Raw genomic sequence first — 21,720 nt, forward strand, 5'->3', positions numbered from 1 at the left:
TGCAAATCATGTGATAACACGTATTTACCGCAAGGCTATTTAAACAAGCTGTCGCCGCGTGAAATTATCGACTAGAAGGAATACAAAAACACTGTTTGTATGTGTGAGTGGTACTTAAAAATATTGTAAAATAGTAAATTAGTTTACATTAAGGGGATTTACGTTACAATGAAAAGTTGAATGTATGTTGTAATACGTCAATTTTAATATTAAATGTTCGCGAAGCATAATTGAAAGTATATAAATGCCTGTACGACTCCACAAAAAAAATAAGACCGGTAATTTGCAGATTAACGCCATCTAACGCAGCCTGAGCTTCGGGTAACCTAGGCGAGCCACCTTAAACAGTTTGCCAAACAAACTCTAAATTCCAAAATTGATAATTTAGATTATAAATAGAAGGTAGATTATGTTTAAAGGTTGATTATTTTGATTTTAATTTATGATAGGTACAGTCGACTACAAAGAGATGTATACATCTTTTCACCTATATTAAATTAAATTAAATTAAAATTATTTATTTCATAAATCACTGTTTACATGATGTAAGGTGATGGTGCCGCCTAGAGATGGGTAGGGGTGAGTAAATACTGAGTATTTACCCGTAATTTACTCAAAGCGCCGAGTAAATACTCGTATTTACTCATTTGGGTGAGTAGAAACTGTTACCTAAAAATAATTTATAAAATGAGATTTAAGTACTTAGTCGTGTTTATTTTAACTGTGTGGACATGTTTAAATGATATTTATATTCTTAGAAGCTTATGGGAGTCTTAGTTTGTCGAAAAAGGGGTAATCATTGTGAGAAAAAAATAGTGATAATGTTTAGTTAGCAGTTCTGTTTTAAAAAAGCAGGTATTTACAGTAAAAGTATGAGACTTAAATTAAATTGATGTTCTAGATAACGGCATGACGTTCGGAAGTGATTGTTAATGTGGCACTTACGACCTTTTATTAAGGATTTTCTAAAGAAAACTCAAAAATGGCTCAGCTGATGACGTTTAAAGTACTAGTTTTGTGTTTTGTATTATATGGGCAATAATTTGACGGTTTCTGGATATTTTTCCAACAACGAATTCGAAAGTTATAAAGGTATAAACATTATTTCGGCCTTAATTATCGTTCTATTCCAAAACTGTTCATTTTATTAAAAAACTTTTTTAGAAACATTCAATTAATTTTTAAAGACCTATCAGATGATGTATAACACACTGGTAATTTCTGAATTTTATTTCTGTGAAAAATAGTTACATGTATGGAGAGCACGTCTTTAAAATAAAGTTCATATAAATTTGATTACTTGACTTAGTAGCCGATAACAAAATACACCAATATTTCTAATTTGTATTTCCATTTCAGCACGCTAAATAGTTTATACCCACCAATTTGAGTAAAAACGAGTAAATACGGGTATTTTGAGTAAATACTGAGTATTTACTTTTGAGTATTTACTCACTACCCATCTCTAGCTGCCGCCCGGTAAGCAAAATGCCTGTGTTGGGAGGCGCCGCTCTTCATTTAGGTTACATAACCGTTTTATTATTATTACATAAGTAAGTACTTGTGTTATAACTAACTCTAATCACATTTACTAACAATAATTAATGTTATGTGTGTGTGTGTGTGTGTGTGTGTGTGTGTGTGTGTGTGTGTGTGTGTGTGTGTGTGTGTGTGTGTGTGTGTGTGTGTGTGTGTGTGTGTGTGTGTGTGTGTGTGTGTGTGTGTGCGTGTGCGTGTGCGTGTGCGTGCGCGTGCGCGTGCGCGTGCGCGTTCGCGTGCGCGTGCGCGTGCGCGTGCGCGTGCGCGTGCGCGTGCGTGTGCGTGTGCGCGTGCGCGTGCGCGTGCGCGTGCGCGTGTGCGTGTGCGTGTGCGTGTGCGTGTGTGTGTGTGTGTGTGTGTGTGTGTGTGTGTGTGTGTGTGTGTGTGTGTTATTAAATATAGTTGATCTGTTGGGAATCTAATTTTTTTAAAGTACATTGTTTTAATTAATGCTCGTTGGGCGCGTTCAAGGTCAATGACCTACCAAATAACTTATATTAGAATAAAATAATAATTATGTATAAAATCAAATTAACAAATCTAAATGACATATCATATGTAATATAATCAATGAATGCATCTTTCAATTAAATATTCGAAATTATAACTAGACTGAAATTGTAATAATCTTGATTTAATTGCTGTTAAATAATTTTATTGATGAACGTGTAATATTTATAATATTATTAATAAAATGTCTATGTCTATGTCTATGTCTAATGAAGCGACTTTTTGCCGATCCGCCCCAGACGGAAATACAGTACACAAGGACATATTGGACCAGGGATATAATTATGTTGGAGGCTTGAATAAAGCCTCAATAAAGAAATATACCAAAAATATTTTAAAGAATGCAGTGCAGTTGACTGCGATACTTTCCAATTCAAATCTAACTGACTGTTCCTCTCAGGATCCAACTCAACACGGCTGTCTTAATGACAGTGGTCATCTTAACCAGCCAGGAACTAATCCATTTAACAGCTGTTCGGGTCATATAAATAACAGACACTGTATCGCAGTCAAACACACTCAAGCATAGACTATTTCCATAGACTATATCTTGACATTCCAACATCCGCAGCCGTCATGCTGCGACACGGCCATTCTGACCTTCCACACGTCCGCGTGTGGAGAATACGATCAGGACCGCACATGTAAACACTTTAGGTACAGGAGTACACATCCACTCGGTTATCCTGACCATAATCATACGTGCAAAAGCCAAAACAAGTTCGCAATAACCATTTTTAAATGACTAATGAAAATGAAACAATGCCCTAATTGCGTAACCCGCAATCTGCATCATTGGCCAAAACGACCAATGAAAAACACACGGCACACAGCCCACATTGCGTAACCCGCAATGCGCTTCATTGGCTAACCACCAACGGGAAACTCACGGCACACAGCCCACATTGCGTAACCCGCAATGCGCTTCATTGGCTAACCACCAACGGGAAACTCACGGCACACAGCCCACATTGCGTAACCCGCAATGCGCTTCATTGGCTAACCACCAACGGGAAACTCACACGGCACATAGCCCACATTGCGTAACCCGCAATGCGCTTCATTGGCTAACCACCAACGGGAAACTCACACGGCACACAGCCCACATTGCGTAACCCGCAATGCGCTTCATTGGCTAACCACCAACGGGAAACTCACGGCACACAGCCCACATTGCGTAACCCGCAATGCGCTTCATTGGCTAACCACCAACGGGAAACTCACAAAAATGTATGTATGAAATGAAGGTACAGGAACATTATTGAAGTACTCATTGCGAACTTGATTCAGCCTATGCTTCATCAGTATCGTCACCATCTAGATTAGTTGGATGTGGTATTATGTGTCATTTTAAACTAATGTAGGGGATGTTATTGTTGGTAAACCGATTGCCAATTAATGGTACTAATGTGTTCTATCACTTTTGTCTTCCGTTGTTACTAGGTACTAGGCACTCAAAAGGCATTTATTCGAAACGATGCACGATAGCACGGCTCAGCTGTTCTACAACATACTATATACGGTCCGGTCCACCATTGTACCTACCCCGCAACGTGATGTACATAAAGGTATCTAATTGACCGGTAATATACATCCTCTGGGTTCCATTTCAAATTAAATCCGTTTCGCATCAAGTCGTATTTTCATATCTCGTTTAACCAATGCTGTTATTCAACCAATCATATGCAACCAATCATCTTTCACGAACGCTTTTTGTTATGTAATACTGGTCAGTATTTTACACTTGACGACGTGAACTTTATGATATCATCCATCGTAATATTTGAACGGAATAGAAATGCGATTTAAAAGTACAGTGAGCACATCAATACTTGCATTAATTAACTATTTAATATGATCATTATTTTCTTCTCATAAGATTTTTATTTATTTATTTAAGAAAGAAACAAACGGTCTTTTACAAAAATATTAGTACATAGTATTTCAAAACTATGTACTAAGATCGGAAGTGATTCTGAGTTAACAAGGAGAGAGATAGAGAGAAATACTGGAAACCTAAAATGAAATTTGAAAGTATAACTTTTAATATAAATTTCTTAACACCTTCGTTGCGGCAATTAAAGTATGTATACTTCGTAAGAAGTCTAAAGACCCCCTACTGCAGTGAAAGTGTTAATCCATCCTTCCATTAAAAATGTGAATAGTGAACATTTTTACTTAGTAGATACATGGCTTTTATCTTCTATGCTGTTCCTGAAATGAAGACTATTGATTGTGTACTGAATTGAGTATTTTCATTTATCCGCATACTCTACTGTGATAAATGTCACCTTATTAAACACAACTTAAATATGGCAAATGTGCTTAATCGCATTCTCGTCGCGGTTCAGGACCTAGTAATAAAGGAGCCAGGATTTCTTCGATTTCCTTTGTTTTAGTAAGTGTATACCTATGCTAGAATAGCTATTTAAAAACTAACGTTGTCATTTTATATCTCATTGTCATCGCTGGGCATTTTAAATAAACAGAAAACAAATAATAATTGTAATTGACAACGTTGTTATTTGACTTTCTTGATTTGATTTCCATTCATCCTACCCCTTGGGAGAGAAAAAAAAATCGAATGAAGGTAGTCTTATAACCCGCTGCATTTTAAGCCGTTGTACGCCGCGCTGCACACATGTGACCGTTTTTTGTATGCGAAAATTAAGAGCGTGAAGACGTGCGAACGAAGCGTTTAAGCAGAAAAAATTCAGCAATGAGATTAAACGTTCGACACTTGCATTCAGTGTCCAAACTTCTATAAGTATTGCCAAGATTCAAGCCCAAGAAAATATCAATCACGCAATTCAGGAGGTAAGTACATTTAATCGTCAAATAATTATACTTATAACCGTAGAATTACGCATTTAAATGTTAAGTTAAACACACTTCATTTTTTTATGGACTGGCATCAAGACGGTTCTAATAAATTTAAACATATGTAAACTATGTATATCGCTTGAAAGAAACGTTATAATACGGAGTCGATCGGGTATTATAATACCTAATCTAGGCTTTAGTAATTTCTGGATAAACTCATATCTGAATCCGTAAAACTAATAATGTTAGCTTTACACATTATACAACACATAAGCTTCAATCGCTTTAGTGCCAATTCACGTAAACAAACTACGTATTTTTTTGTTTTTAAACGTTATGAAGAGTGAACGGCTCTATTTAAATTTTTGTTTATCAATGTCGAGCAATCATCTCAATTAAGAGTATGTCATGTCATATTCATCAATCTTACCAAAAGATAGACAATTTTTTTTTGTGTTAGAGGCGTCAATGTCGCAAATATCGTTCAAGGATAATGGATAGAGAGGATTTTTGTCAGAGCAAAATGTGTAGCCAAGTTTTGCACAATCCGTCATACCCCGTAACAGGGTCGAATCAGGGCTTAACTCGTAGTTATGGTTCCGAGGTACGTTTTTTTTTACTTTTCTTTTATCTTTATTGTCGTCGTCTGATCAAGTGATCACCATGAACAAAGGCATTTAAAGTTGTCGTGCCCGCCGCAGTTAGCGCAAAAACAACTTTAATACATCAAATGCAGAAATGAAGAGAAAGAAGATATAGTTTCGCTGTCAGCACGGTACCTAGCCAACGTCACAATCGCTCACGCTTCGCAAGCGCATTGCAGTCAGCCCTCTCCATCGCTCCTCTGCAGCGGCGCGACAGAGCCAGACTGATGCGTTTCGATTGCCGCGCAGCGCTCACGACTGACACTTCGGCTAAGCCCGCAACACATTTAAGATGTTTTTTTTTGTAGTATGTGATTTTATTGCAATTTATAGCAAAAGAGCGTAAAGTCAGGTGCAGTAAGGCAGTTTACTGCTTTGGTTGTAACGAATTCAAATATATGAAAAACAAAGGTTGATAAATTCCTTCTTCAATAGTCGTACCAAAATTAGCCAATGTACTAATTCCGATCGAATTAAAAGAGCGCATTATTCTCATTTTTTTTTTCATACTAGCCATTAATATTGTCTGCGTGTTAACTAAAACATTTTTGCTATCAAAAAGTCACCAACATGAAAACGGCTCACCAAATCTGTCAGGTGCAATGCATCGTCAGCAGGACAGGAGTGTTCCTTCAACCAAGTCTCCACACCAACACCAACCGGACACGAAGTTAAACAGTTTAAGCGGCGTGCAGCATGCAGCTAATGTAATAGTAGCGGCAGCAGATCTTCTGTTTACCATAGCAAGACTTTCCTGGAATTGTGTTTATATGGTATGAATACTAAGCAGTCATTTGTTTTCTAAGGATGTGTGTGGTACGGCGCACCTACCAGCAGAATTTTGACCACATCTCAACAATCATAAAAATATTAAAGTGCAAATAATATTGATTGGAAAACAAACTAGGTAGTTAATATTTTCATGGCGTTGACTTCAACCTCGTAGTTTTAGATATTGTATGATTTTAAACCTCGCTTATTCTTCTCTAACAATATCATTAATTTGAAAATTCCATTTCAACAACGTTTTTCTGGTACCTACTGGCCAATGGGACAGATTCAAGCCTCTGAACTGTTTAATCAGCAGCGGCAAGATATTTGACATCATATGTAAAATGTAAACACATCTCTTCTATGAAAAATACAGTTTAAAATTGAATGAGTAAGTCAAACGTCAAAATGGTTAAAGGGTTCATTTTGAACGTAAATAAATTCATACATACTTTAAAATGGAGTTGATAATCGTGATGTGTTAAAGTCAGCGCGAAACCATATTCACGCGAGTAGTATGAGCAAGCAAGTAACCAAGCGAGGCATGCATAGACTTTACTGTTGAGGGTTGCGCTATTATCGTGGGAAAAACTAAATTTACTTATGCCTTAATGTAGAAATCAACAGCAATAGTATTTTGTTGCTGCACATGAAGCGAAGCTCACAAAATAGCAACAATTGTTGTAAGTATAGTTCTATGCATAGTTTACGGCGAAATATCGGTCAGAATTTTGTGATGCCGTAACTTCCTGCAAAGTTGTCGTCAGTGTACCCCTAAATACACGTAAAAGTAGAACGAAACCTTCCCTTAATTACACTTCAAGAAGACGGACAGGTCTACGTGCGCTCATACATTTGCTTGGTTCGTGGGTCGCCGTGTCTGTCTGATATACATCCAGGTGAATCCCGTGAAGGTCCGGGCTGCCGGAGGACACTACGCTCAAGTAGGTTCACCTGTAATGTTAATTTTCATCCGAGCATGACAAGTTTTAGATGTAAGCACCAACACAGTTTGTAATGTCATGGATCATACCTGAACTATAATTAAAATCTTAATTTGTTAACTTTTCTATTTAAAATATAACATTTATGTTTTGACAGTTGTTTACCAACATAACAGTTGCTAGGCAACTAAGTTTGTAATCATGATTTGTCATGATGTACATGAAGGAAAAGGTTCGTAACCTTTTTAACAATAATAGGTCTATAATGTACTAAATTATCGGAATTCATGGAAAATAAAAACCCTATGGTAAGAGTTTGACTTTAGGGACAATAAACAGACGACTTTCGTATGTACTTGCTCGTATCACATGCACATTTTTAGGAAGACTTTGGTATCCTTCACCACCGTGGCAACCACCAAGAAGATGGGAAATGGAACTCAGTCAATTAATATTCTCTATATAAAACATGCGAGCATGCTAGAACTCACCGGATGGATTTTCATAAAATAGCTGATCCGTACATTTAGATGTAGCCTTACCATTACCAAAATATGCACAATGGTCCGTGCGTGAAACAACTTATTTTTAAATGATTCTGTGGGAACAGGTCCAAGGGAGAGGTCTGGCAGATCGTGGTGCTTTGCCTCCGCCTTTTAACGACCACTTCTGATGTTGGAGGCTTGAATAAAGCCTCAATAAAGAAATATACCAAAAATATTTTAAAGAATGCAGTGCAGTTGACTGCGATACTTTCCAATTCAAATCTAACTGACTGTTCCTCTCAGGATCCAACTCAACACGGCTGTCTTAATGACAGTGGTCATCTTAACCAGCCAGGAACTAATCCATTTAACAGCTGTTCGGGTCATATAAATAACAGACACTGTATCGCAGTCAAACACACTCAAGCATAGACTATTTCCATAGACTATATCTTGACATTCCAACATCCGCAGCCGTCATGCTGCGACAATTATATATTTCGTTTAAAAAGTTACGCGAATTTTGTGTACTGTTTTTCGCCGGTACAATGTGCCTCAGCGTTCTAAAAATCCATGTTAGTTTTCTAACTCTACTTATTACCTGATCAAGTTGCGAATACCAGTTTAAATGTTCATCGACTATATATTACAATGCAATAAGGTGAAAAAGTGGAAACATCTCTTTGTGGTCGACTGTACCTTGACAATCGCACAGTGTGACAAGAAGCCTTCTGTCAGAGTGCACCACAAGTCCTTGTTATAGTATACTAGCTTTTGCCCGCGGCTTCGCTCGCATTAGAAAGAGAGAAAAAGTAGCCTATGTCACTCTCCATCTCTTCAACTACCTCCACCTAAGAAATCACGTCAATTCGTGGCTCCGTTTTGCCGTGAAAGACGGACAAACAAACATACACACACACTTTCCTATAATAAAATTAACATTAGAACAAGTTTAAATGTGACTATTTAATATTAATGCAACTCCGGTTTTCATTTAATGTTTTTAATGTTGTCATCGATATTTTTATAGACATTGGGTTTAAAGACTTTATTACTCATAAAGAACAAAAGTTCACTTACAATGAGCTTAAGATATAAACAATTTTCTTAATATAGTTTTATCCAGCTAGTCTTTGATACTTAATATACATTGTCACTGATATATTTTTAGGGTTCCGTAGTCAACTAGGAACCCTTATAGTTTCGCCATGTCTGTCTGTCCGTCCGTCCGTCCGTCCGTCCGTCCGTCCGTCCGTCCGTCCGCGGATAATCTCAGTAACCGTTAGCACTACAAAGCTGAAATTTGGTACCAATATGTATATCAATCACGCCAACAAAGTGCACAAATAAAAAATTAAAAAAAATGTTTTATTAGGGTACCCCCCCTACATGTAAAGTGGGGGCTGATATTTTTTTTTATTCCAACCCCACCATGTGATATATTGTTGGATAGGTATTTAAAAATGAATAAGGGATAGGTATTTAAAAATGAATAAGATCGTTTTTTGATACTATTAATATTTTCGGAAATAATCGCTTCTAAAGGAAAAAAAAGTGAGTCCCCCCCCTCTAACTTTTGAACCATATGTTTAAAAAATATGAAAAAAATCACAAAAGTAGAACTTTATAAAGACTTTCTAGGAAAATTGTTTTGAATTTAATAGGTTCAGTAGTTTTTGAGAAAAATACGGAAAACTACGGAACCCTACACTGAGCGTGGCCCGACACGCTCTTGGCCGGTTTTTTTAACTTCACTTTAAACAATTTTAATGATTTGCTGTCTCTCACTTCACTGGGTAAGTTATTGTACATCTGGGCTCCCTCGGACATGATGCTTTTTTTACCGTAACCTGTTCTGTGCTTAATAAGTTTAATTTTGTCTGTATTTCTCAAACAATGCCTAAAATTTCTTTTTGTCAAAGTAATGTTCGTATGTATTTCATTTGACAAGATTTTTCTAATTAAGATACAGGTAGTGTAAGTGTAAAGTTGTTTTATATTAAAGTACAGTGTTTCGGTATTCATAAGGTATAGTCATATAAGGATTTAATAAGTTTATTTTGCGACCGTTGTAAAGTTATTAGATTGGTTTTAGCAGCACAACCCCATACTTCGACTAGTCATAGGGCTTACGGCGAAATTCTGGTCAAAAGCTGCACTTTATGCAGAAAGCAAGCCACTTTGCACAGTGATACTAGGGACCAATATAAACGTTTTCATCCGAGGAAACACGATTTTCATCCACTAGAATTCAAGATGGCGGACATTTTCCAAAATGGCGGCCGCATATTTTTAAAAATTTATAGAATCGTAACGGCTGCACCGATTTTGATGGTTGGGGTGTCTATCGCATCGTATTGAAGTGTTCATTAATATAAAAAATAAAGTTATAAAAAAATTAAGATGGCGGCCGAATAATAAGAAAAATATGAAAATTTCAAACTATTTTTTTTCATTCTCGTGCAATTTACCAATAAATTTTCTATGATATGGTCACATTTTTATGTATTTAAATTGAACCTGATAATATTATCTACATAATAAAATAAAAATCATGAAAATCCGTTGAGTAGTTTTTGAACTATACTCATTTGAAATGGAGCGCGCGGATTTGAAAGACGTTTTCGCACGTGATGTAAACAATTTTGGAATCATAACGGCTGCACCGATTTTAATGGTTGGGGTAGCTATCAGTTTGTATTAAAACATTTATTTATATAAAAATTAAAATCATTAAAAAAATAAAGATGGCGGCCGAATAATAAAAAAAATATGAAATTTTCAATTTTTTTTATTCTCACGAAATTTACAAATAGTTTTTCTACCATATGGTCACATTTTTATTTATTTAAATAAAATCTGATATTAACGTCTACAAAATAAAACAAAAAAACATTAAAATCCGTTCAGTAGTTTTTGAACTATACGCATTGAAAATGAAGCGCGCGGGTTTGAAAGACGTCTTTGCACTTGATATGTGATGCATCGTATCGTTTGGTACCGCTACACACGCAAGACTGATTATTTATTTTGGTCACAACTTACTATATTACTATTCAGAATCAATGTTTTTAGTATTTATATACATTATTAGTTTTTTATTCCGAGTTTAGGTATATTTAGACAACCCCCGTAAACTTGACCATCACATAATTTTTATTTTAATACGTAAAAGAACTTAAATGCACATAACATAACATTTGTATTAATAGCAATTGTCCTTTCTGATGACTCCAGAGATAATTTTCGACAACTCCTGTAGGGGCTACGGAAACATATATTAATACAAAACATATTTTTTGCTTCTCGTCTAGGTTATACCGAAAGATAAAAGAGATACAAAATAATATCAAACAAGGAAATAATGATAACATTATTAATACATTTCATTATTTGCATTGCGCCGCGCAGGGTAGACCCACAACACGTACAGCGTATTGTTTCGCAGCCTTTTTCACAACCGCAATTGTCCAAGTATACATATTCATACCATATCTCCCTGTTTTCAGACCACTGCAGTACCCAACTATCATTGTACGTCTTCCAACCCCAGGATGATGGCATAGGCACAGAAGTAATATCCAGAATATGGGGCGTTGTTATACGACACGGAGTGCTGCCGATGTTGGTTAGGTACTAATTTATTTTCGGTAGTAAACAGTTTCTTGCTCACCAAGTTGAACTGGAGTGAACTTTTCAAGCATAGCGATTATTCCTCCAGGAAGACTTTGTAGTTACTGCGATGTTTCTATCAAAGCTGGTATAACTTAACGTATCAGACGTAAAAGCGTAAAAACCACGAATAGCAGTAGTACCTTATACTCCGGTAGGTTATTCTCATTTGAAGTCTTAAGAAAATATACTAGATAAGAATTGGAAATTTCCCAATATAATTAGCTCCATAGATCACATGCTTAAATGCCAAATTGGGACCGTTCTTAACACATATTTTAGTGAGCAAGCATGGACTCAGGCCTGTTTACCGGTATGGTTTGGCGGCTGAGGCACTCGTAAAGTGTCGTTTTGCCGTCATTCCTGCCTCCATTTACATCACGTCCGATCTCGCACGTAACGTTTCAGGGCCTCCACGGCTACAAACTGCGAGATAAACTCAACGAAGGGCATGGGACACTCTAGCATCCGTTACCACCCTGAACTCACTCGAGGTCTCACATGAGGCAAATACCTTTCGAGGCTCTAAGCTAGGTCCAACCAAACCCGAATCTGGCCACTGACTTTACGTCTATCCTTCACCCGAAGACTCCAGTGGTTTTTATTTAAATACCAAGACATCTGTATCGGAAGATGTGATGATACGCGTGAGTCCCTGTTCCGCCATATCTTTTGGGCGAGGTACAATGAGGCTATCAGCTTCTTCCGGTTACGTTCCTATGGTTTACCCTGAAATAGCAGAGCAAATGTTTTCTGAGAAAGTAAATTGTTTAGAAAAAAAAATCACCACACTTATAACATCAACAGGCTATAGTTTCTGGAAAAAGTATTGTTGGTTGTCATGCTGAACAGTGTATTCCTGGAGGAATAATGGCCATGCTTGAAAACTTGATCCGCAGACTCAACATTTATCGGTTAACTTGGTGCGCTTGGAACTGTTTCCAACCAAAATTAATAACCAGCATCCCACCAACATCGCCAGCACTACAAAAACATACGCTCCTTGTCGCAGAAAACAAGTTATTTTATACATAGATATTTCTGAAGCCCCCTAAGTTGTCGAAAATTATCTCTGGAGTCCTCGGAAAGGACAATTGCTATTAATACAAATGTTATGTTATGTGCATTTAAGTTCTTTTATGTATTAAAATACAAATTATGTGATGGTCAAGTTTACGGGGGTTATCTAAATATACCTAAACTCTGAATAAAAAACTAATAATGTATATAAATACTAAAAACATTGATTCTGATTAGTAATATAGTAAGTTGTGACCAAAATAAATAATCAGTCTTGCGTGTGTAGCGGTACCAAACGATACGATGCATCACATATCAAGTGCAAAGACGTCTTTCAAACCCGCGCGCTTCATTTTCAATGCGTATAGTTCAAAAACTACTGAACGGATTTTAATGTTTTTTGTTTTATTTTGCAGATGTTAATATTAGATTTTATTTAAAAAATAAAAATGTGACCATATATGGTAGAAAAACTGTTTGTAAATTTCGTGAGAATAAAAAAAAAATGAAAATTTCATATTTTTTTATTATTCGGCCGCCATCTTTATTTTTTAAATGATTTTAATTTTTATATAAATAAATGTTTTAATACAAACTGATAGCTACCCCAACCATTAAAATCGGTGCAGCCGTTATGATTCCAAAATTGTTTACATCACGTGCGAAAACGTCTTTCAAATCCGCGCGCTCCATTTCAAATGAGTATAGTTCAAAAACTACTCAACGGATTTTCATGATTTTTATTTTATTATGTAGATAATATTATCAGGTTCAATTTAAATACATAAAAATGTGACCATATCATAGTAAATTTATTGGTAAATTGCACGAGAATGAAAAAAAAATAGTTTGAAATTTTCATATTTTTCTTATTATTCGGCCGCCATCTTAATTTTTTATGACTTTAATTTTTTATATTAATTAACGCTTCAATACGATGCGATAGACACCTCAACCATCAAAATCGGTGCAGCCGTTACGATTCTATAAATTTTTAAAAATATGCGGCCGCCATTTTGGAAAATGTCCGCCATCTTGAATTATAGTGGATGAAAATCGTGTTTCCTCGGATGAAATCATTTATATTGGTCCCTAGTATCACTGTGCAAAGTGGCTTGCTTTCTGCATAAAATGCAGTTTTTTTCCGTAAGCCCTATGACTAGACTAGATATTCTAAATTACACTTGACTAAGGAATTGTACACAGTCATCCGTACTTTGTGAGGGACACATCCCGAAATTTTTCGAAGCGCACCAGTTAGGGCCGTTAATTTAGATCTTACGTGTTCAATGTGTCCCTTCCAACTTAATTTATCGTCTAGGAGGAGGCCAAGATATTTTTCTTGATAGGAACGGTGAATTATATCGGTATTGATGGTTAAGATCGGAAGCTGTGGGATTGTTTTATTTTTCGCTGCAAATATCATATAGGAAGTTTTTTTGGTATTGATAGTTAGTTGATTATGCTGACACCAAGTATAAAATTTGTCCAAATCGAGTTGAGCTTGCCGTGTTAGTTCCAAGAGGTCTGTTCCAAAGTAAAATATACAGGTATCGTCTGCGTATAAAGTCGTTTCTCCAGTTAGTCCTATGTTACACACGTTATTTACGTAAATCAGAAACAGGAGTGGGCCTAAAATAGATCCTTGAGGGATGCCGCATTTGATTTCTAGAGGATTACTAGTGTAGTTGCCAATTTTGACAATTTGGGATCGACTATCCAAATATGATTTTAATATGCTATAAGCCGTTCCTGTGATGCTGATGTTCTTAAGCTTTTGAAGGAGCAGTTCGTGATTAACGGTATCGAACGCTTTTTTTAAATCTATGAATATATATATTCATATTCCCAGACAAATTTGTTTCTGGTCAATGCTAGTTTTGATTTTAGTGATGAGATCAATTGTCGCTGATAATGTGTTGGCTTGTTTTCTAAAACCGTACTGATTTTGGGCTATAAAGTTATTTTGTTGTAAATGTTCATCTAGTCGATCGTAAATAATTCTTTCGTAGATTTTTGACATCACAGGTAGGACCGAGATGGGTCGATAGTTCCCCGGATCGGATCGCGAGCCTGCCTTGAAGATAGGTGTTACTTTTGCCATCTTGAGACTGTCAGGGAATATACCAGATCTAAGTGATGAATTTATACAGTTTGCAAGTTTCTTGGATATATGAGTTTTTATACAATTTATGGTTTTCGCGCTTATTGCATCTAATCCTGTGCTAGTATCCTGTTTTAATTTATCTATTACGGTTATGACTTCATCTTCCGTGCAGGGGCGTACTTCATTTAAGTGATAATTAGGAGTTATGTCGATATATGTTAATAAGAGTATTTATTAATTCTAATAATTGACATAATTGTATTTATTAATTCTAATTTATTATTTTAATTTTTATTACCTATTATTTTTAATTGTGATTTTTTAAATATTATATAAATTGTCCTATTGATCTTTTTTGTATGGTTTTGTTTTAATGTACAAATAATATTAAGACATCTTTTGTGTAATATTTTAACATTATTGTAACAATGTTTGACAGTGTATGATCAGTACCAATAAACGTCTATCTATCTATCTATCTATCTATCTATGAGAGTTTTGTTGATTAGTGCAGTTTTGGGGATTTTTTCTGATAATAGAGGGCCGACTGTTGTAAAAAAATCATTAAATAAATCACAGACTTTATCACCATCCTCTACGAGAACAGAATTCATCATGAGTTTCGTCCTGTTTTTGACCTTATTTGCAACCAGTGTATTTATTAAGTTCCACATTTTCTTCGGGTTGTTTTGACATTTCGTAAACGCTTCGGAGTAGTAGGTTTCTTTTGTGTCCTTTATTAGTTTTTGTAGGGTATTTCTTTCAATTCTGAACTCGTTCTTTAACATGTTGTTGGTTTTTTGTTGAGTCCAAAGCATATTTCTCTTCTTAATCTTGTCTATTATACATTTATTAATCCAATCCTCCTTCGGCGCATTCTGTATTTTTGTCTTTATTTGTATGTGTTTAGCTATATTCGTTTTAATTAAATTTTCAAGACATGTGTAGTTGTGATCATCGGGATTAAAGTTTGTTTCTTCAAAGCGTGAGGATAGTTGGGAGTAGTTAATAGACTTGTAGGTTATTTTCTGTTTCTGATCGATCCTTTGATTTATTAGTTCAACTGCTATCTGCTTATGGTCTGAGAGAGGGGTGTCAATTAATGTGAGATTATACGGATTTTTATTTATAGTAGCACTGACATGATCTAGGATTGTTTTGCTTGTGGGTGATTCCATCGAATTATTTACATAATTTTCTTATGCTTGATTGATTACGTAAGGGTTTAGTCGTCCGGTCTCATTTGGGTATAACGATTTTATTAGTTACCTACATACTCATAAAGAAACAAAAGTTCAGATCTCCAAATGTAAACAAATTCCTTAGTATTTATGGTTTCATCCTGCTAATACACATTATCACTGATATATTTTCAGGGTTCCGTAGTCAACTAGGACGTAGACAACTACACTGAGCGTGGCCCTACACGCTCTTGGCCGGTTTTTTTGATGATTATTCCACTATGTTGTAACATATTGTAATTGTACGTACCACATAGCAGTCTGACATATGCACAGGGGCAGTAATAGCCCCAATTAGCCCTCGTTGGAACAGCGTATGGAGCAAGAAAGCTGCGTAAGAAACTCGGCCGCTCCACGCCCAGCCCCGCCATTCTACGATGCCGCGGTACACTCCTGCGCAAATAAAAAGGGTTAGTTTTACCGTAATTTTGGGTGAGTAGGGTTCGCGGGGGAGTTGGATCTCGAACTCAGAATTTCTTTATTCAGCTGTTACTTCGATTTTCGGGTTCAATAAGTAATTTATATTAAATGCCCTGCCAGATTAATTTTTAGCCCTTAATTTCCAGTTGCATTTGGTTAATAAGCTTGTACAAAGTTTATTAGGTACATCAGTCGAAGCTGGGCTAGGACCATAAAATCTTCAACATTAGGGCAAGGAATCATCAAAATCAGGGCAAGGAAGTCTTTCAATCAACCCAAACCACTGGTCTTTGATCAGCTCACCTTCCAACTTAAACACATAGGTCTGGAAGACCGGCTTGTACAACCCTGCATACAGCACACGACTCGCGGACCATCCGTGTCAAAGAGACCGCCAATACTCAGCTTACCTTCCAACTTACACACATAGGGTCTGAAAGACCGGTTTGTACAACGCTGCATACATCACACAGGGTGCCCTCTATTTCGCCTATCATTAATTCGCATAATTTGAATTCGCATAACAGATTTGGCATAACATAATTGTTCATAACATTGAATAAGCATAATATTAAAAATGCATAATTCTTAATTCGCATAACAATGAATCTGCATAATTGAAATTCGCATACTATTATTTCGTATAACTTTAATTATCCTAAAATGAATTGCCATACTTACTAACTGTATGGAGCAAGCGATTGGATCAATCAGGGGTTGATTTTCCAATTTCGAGCGCTCGATTTTGAGTGTTTAATTTTATACTGTCTCACTTTTTAAGCATGAAAAAAATAGGGGTAAGTAAGGTACAGCGGGGCAAATCTCGAGTGGGGGGCAAATGTAACTGGTCAATTTTTTCCATGTTTTACAATGTTTGCATTATTTAAAAAAACTGTTTATTTTTAAGAAACACACATGCATTTATGAACTCATCTGCTAATCTTAAATTAAAAAGATTATTTGAGTTAAGGAGTCTTTATTTTATTTATACATTACATATTAAGTTTTTTCGTTTTTCATAAGTGTTTTTCAGAAAATAGAGTGTCTGCCAGTTATGTAGTAAGCGTGTTCAGTGGATACATGTAATAATGGAATAATGGAAATAGTGTAATAATGGAAAAAATGGATTAGTTACAATTGCCCTTTAGTCTAGATTTGCTCCGCTGTACCTTACTAAAGAAATTGAAAATGGATAGTATTTAAATAATATTATTTCATCGTTCAGATTTTCACTGATCGCACGTGCCGATACTGATACCCGAGCAAGCGGATGACTCCACTATTGAACCGCGAGCGTAGCGAGTGGTTAAAAAGTGGAATCTTGAGCGTTGCGAGGGTTTCAAGGCACATTAACCTTCGTACGGCACGTTAAACATTGCCACCGAGTTTGAAAACCAATTTTTCACCACCCCAACACGAACAAAATACTGACTATAAAACATCAAACTAAATCAAATCCATCGATTTCTTCAATGTTTATGATTCAAAATCATCATTTATAGGTAAAATTCTATCAGCTAGCTTAAGACATCAAGTTAAAATTTGTATGAAATTAATTTGCACTCTTGTGGATAAAATGAAATTTTGCTATCTGTTTTCGAACAGAAAAGTAAGCCGTTACCCGTTAGTGTGGTGAAAATACATATAATTTTCTTGTATGCCATTTAAACATTCTACGAAACAAAGTTATGCTTATTATACTTATACCAATTCATCGTTATAACAATTTACATTATGCGCATTAGCATTATACGAAATCAGTTATGCGAAATAATGATATGCGTATTAAACGTTATGCGTAATAAACGGTATGCCAAATCATATTAGGAGTATTCAGTTATGCGAATTAATATAGACCCCATCACACAAGGTAAGGCCATCGCTCGAGCACCATCCGTGTAAAACAGACCGCCAATACTCAGCTTACCTTCCAACTTGAAGACACAGCTGATTATAAACAGCACCACACAGGTCTGGAAGACCGGTTTGTATAACGCTGCATACACCACTCTAAGCAGCGGCGTTGCTCGAGGCCCATCCGTGTAAAACAGACCGCCGGACAAGATCACACCCACGGCGAGGGGGAACAATAGCCACACGACCCATCTGTATTTCTGAAAAAAAAAAAAACAGATTTCGGATAAAGCACACGTTAACATGAAGAAAAGTCCGGAGGATTGACAGAAAATAACATTAAGAATAGGATTTGGAATACTGAGCCCTAAAGAGCTTTGAACCGGTATCGAGAAATACCGATATATTTCGGTAGTGGTGTAAAATGTCGTTATAAAAATAAATAAAAAATATAAAAAAGCTTTATTTGTTCTACACATACTTAAAACATGAATGAGAAACAGTTGGCGATAAGAGAAAAAGATAAAAATAAAATTAACTTAAAATTAATATGTGGGCCCCTTTCGAGTAAAATGTCGTTATTAGGCATATACGGCAAAAATTACCAGTCAATAATATCGGTTCAGCCCTACTACAGAAACCGAGATGACATTCTCTCTTTTGAGATGGAGGTCTATCATGAAGGTGAATTAACCGATCTTAGTGCAAGGTCTGAGTGGTCGCTCAATCGTCTTGGCGTGCAGCGGTGCGGCCTTTGTGCACGCTATGCAGCGTGAAACCAGGGGGTTACCATGACGTGCTAAAGCCGTTCAGTTTAGGTTGAGAGAGAGGGACGGAGCTACGTAACTGCTATAGCTGTGTCCCTTTCTCTCAACCTAAACTGAACGTCTTTAGTACGTCATGGTAGCCCCCCTGAACACTTGCAAGTATGAGCTTCAATTGTTTGATATGCACGCAGCCCCGCCGCACGGGCGCACGCCCAATATGTGCGTGCACTCCGTCCTTACGCCTATGTCACGTTAGTACCTACAGTGAGCGTAGCCGAATGCACAAACGCTCACGATAATATCTCTTTCGTCGCTATCTATATATCCCTATCGCTCTTGCGTATTGGCACACCTCGGACACTGGCGATCAAATATATGAAAGAGGCGCGTTCGTAGCACACATTCTAAGCTCGTGTTGGTGAACGCGTACTATGTATGAGTGAGATATGACAGGCCGACTGTTCGCGTTTTTGACAGGCGGTAACTGTGAGGTAACCGAGCGGGGGTGGGCGGCGCTTTCAGCGGGGAGCGGGAGTGGCCATACTGTACGATAGTACTTTTTATTATACTGTGGTATTGGCGCGACAGAGACAAACTACATTCCTGCGGCGTTTCGGTGGCGTCGCGCGTCGCAGAAATGCCATTCGGCTACGGGGCCAGGTACCTTGTATCTGGTCATATCCTTGCCCTCCTGCTGCCAGTAGTAGGTCAGGAAACCACCGGCCAGCCCCAGCGTGTAGGTCGACAGGTTCGTGTGACCTCGGATGTAGAGGAGACGGAAGGTATCGTCTGTAGCGTAGAGGTTGCGGTATTTTCTGAAAAGATTCAGTTTGTCTAAAAGGAGCCACAAATGTAAAATCGTGTGGTTTATTGTTAGGTACTGTTTTCGTTCGCCCAACTCACGGGGCTGCACGGTTTTCGTATCCAGTCCGACGCCTTATGTCAGAATGTAGACCATGACGATGACATCATACTGCCTTTAACAGATTCCAATAGTTACTCAGGCGTCTGTATGACTACAACACCTAGATCCATGTGTTGTGTGTGCATCAGTGACACCAGTATCATGAACCGAGCACTTCGGAAAATTATGCATATGATCAGGCCTAGGCAGAGAAGTCTGCTGCCAAATATATGGACTAATATTAACTTAGATACTCGGTGACAGAAGCAGCAAGAACACGAGCGCCGCCGAGCGCTTCCGAACACTTCCGAATTCACTAATACAGATGAGCAAACTGCAATCATTTGGAGGAAGAGCTGTGTGTTCAAATGCCTGGACAATAGTAACTTACTCAGGCGATTCGACCGCATCAAGATTCTACCAGTGGGTGTATCTATGTTGCCGTGATCAGCAGTGACAGGAATATTACACAAGCGATAAAGTCTAGACAGCAGAGTTTCCTGGCAAATACAAGGATATAGAAACTTACTCAGGTGACTGTATGACGACAGCATCCAGATCCTGCCAGTAAGTATGGGCAGCAGTAATCAGCAGTGACAGCAGTAGTAAGAATACGAGCGCCGCCGCGCGTCGTCGGGCGCTCTGGAACATCACGCAGATAAGCAGGCCCAGGCAGAAGAGTTGCGTGTCCGCTGCCAAGTACCTGAAAGAGATAGGTGTATTGCGATTAATGTCATTTGATATTTTCCAGTTCCTTTTCAGTGAAGAAAAACAAAGTGAGGAAACCGGAGTAATTCCAATAAGGCCCTAGGCTCTCATGAGCCGTACGTGGCGAATGGCGGGGTAACGAAAGGAGGAGATGAGTGTATTGCGATAAAATTGACATGACTTGTGATCTGTTCAATGGAGTCAGAGTGAAGTAAGACTTTTTCAGATGATTGGACCACTACTTTACTGCTAGATAGAAGGCGGTGTCTATGCCAGTTGAATTACAGGGGAGAAATTTTGTTGAGTAAAACAAAACATACTACTCGAGTCGAGCCGCTAGATGTAAGTGTTTGGCTTGACCCAAAATCCAGCTTTAAGCAGCTCATGTGATGTGAAGTGATGATAACTTATCAAGCCTTCGGAGCGCTTCGCGCGTCCCATACACGTACCTACAATTTATAATTATACAGGTGACGCATCCATTTAGAAAGCATGACTAAAACTAATGCTTTATAAGAGTTCCGTAAGAGTTTAACGACTTACCAAGCTGTATAGTGGACGAATCCATATAAAAATAACTAAAACTATAGTTTTATAGAGAGTTCGAATGGAGTTCGAAGACCCACCAAGCCTGCGGTGCGCAGTGCGCGTCTCCATACACGTAGTTGTTGACGTAGAGGAGGTGCGCCCACCAGTGCCGGCGGCAAGCCTCGGCCTCCGCGGCCACCACCAGCCCCCACAGCGGCCCGCCGCCCAGGTGCCGCATCCAGGTGGATATTGTAGCCAGCACCAGTGCGTATGTAGGGGTTAACCTGAAAAGATTAATCCCCTTATTCATAAACGTTCACTAAAGTTATCAAGCCCATACAGTTCGTTTGTCCCTTTCTATCACACCAATACGTCGGAAAGGGACAAACGAACTTTATCGGCTTGATAACTTTAGTGAACGTTTATGAATAAGCGGGTAAGAGTATTAAGACCTACAACACTCTGACACCTCAATTATCTCGAAGTTGCTGGGACGTCAGTCTTCCGCGACCACGGCCAGTGCAACCTGGCCGAAACGTTCCCAATGTAAAAAGTATTAAAGCAGCTCAAAAGAAGATTTCTTCCAGACAAACATTAACAGGTAGCGGACAAGGGGAGTTTCAGTAATATGATATTAGGTATGCTGTAGCTAACATCTAGGCTTTTGTTTTATCCAGAACAAAGAGGATCGACTATAATAAAGAGTTACTGTCAAAGTAAAATGTGTAACTTTGCCGTTATTAATAAAGTTCTGTATCTGTATCTGTATCTGTAATCACGGTG

General features: G+C 37.6%; 1 protein-coding gene across 1 annotated transcript in view; it reads right to left on the reverse strand.

Moving 5' to 3' along the window:
- Positions 1 to 21,720, reverse strand: part of LOC125234782 (nose resistant to fluoxetine protein 6-like) — a 79,077-nt gene that overhangs the window by 27,890 nt on the left and 29,467 nt on the right. Inside the window, exons 7-11 of the mRNA XM_048141179.1 lie at positions 21,036 to 21,221; positions 20,231 to 20,404; positions 19,462 to 19,612; positions 18,104 to 18,290; positions 16,007 to 16,149 (exon numbers count right to left, since the gene is read on the reverse strand). Of these exons, the coding sequence (XP_047997136.1) occupies positions 16,007 to 16,149; positions 18,104 to 18,290; positions 19,462 to 19,612; positions 20,231 to 20,404; positions 21,036 to 21,221 (841 nt within the window). The remainder of the gene's footprint in view (positions 1 to 16,006; positions 16,150 to 18,103; positions 18,291 to 19,461; positions 19,613 to 20,230; positions 20,405 to 21,035; positions 21,222 to 21,720) is intronic.

The sequence above is a fragment of the Leguminivora glycinivorella genome, chromosome 16 (genome assembly GCF_023078275.1).
Source record: "Leguminivora glycinivorella isolate SPB_JAAS2020 chromosome 16, LegGlyc_1.1, whole genome shotgun sequence".
In the NCBI taxonomy this organism is placed as follows: Eukaryota; Metazoa; Arthropoda; class Insecta; order Lepidoptera; family Tortricidae; genus Leguminivora; species Leguminivora glycinivorella.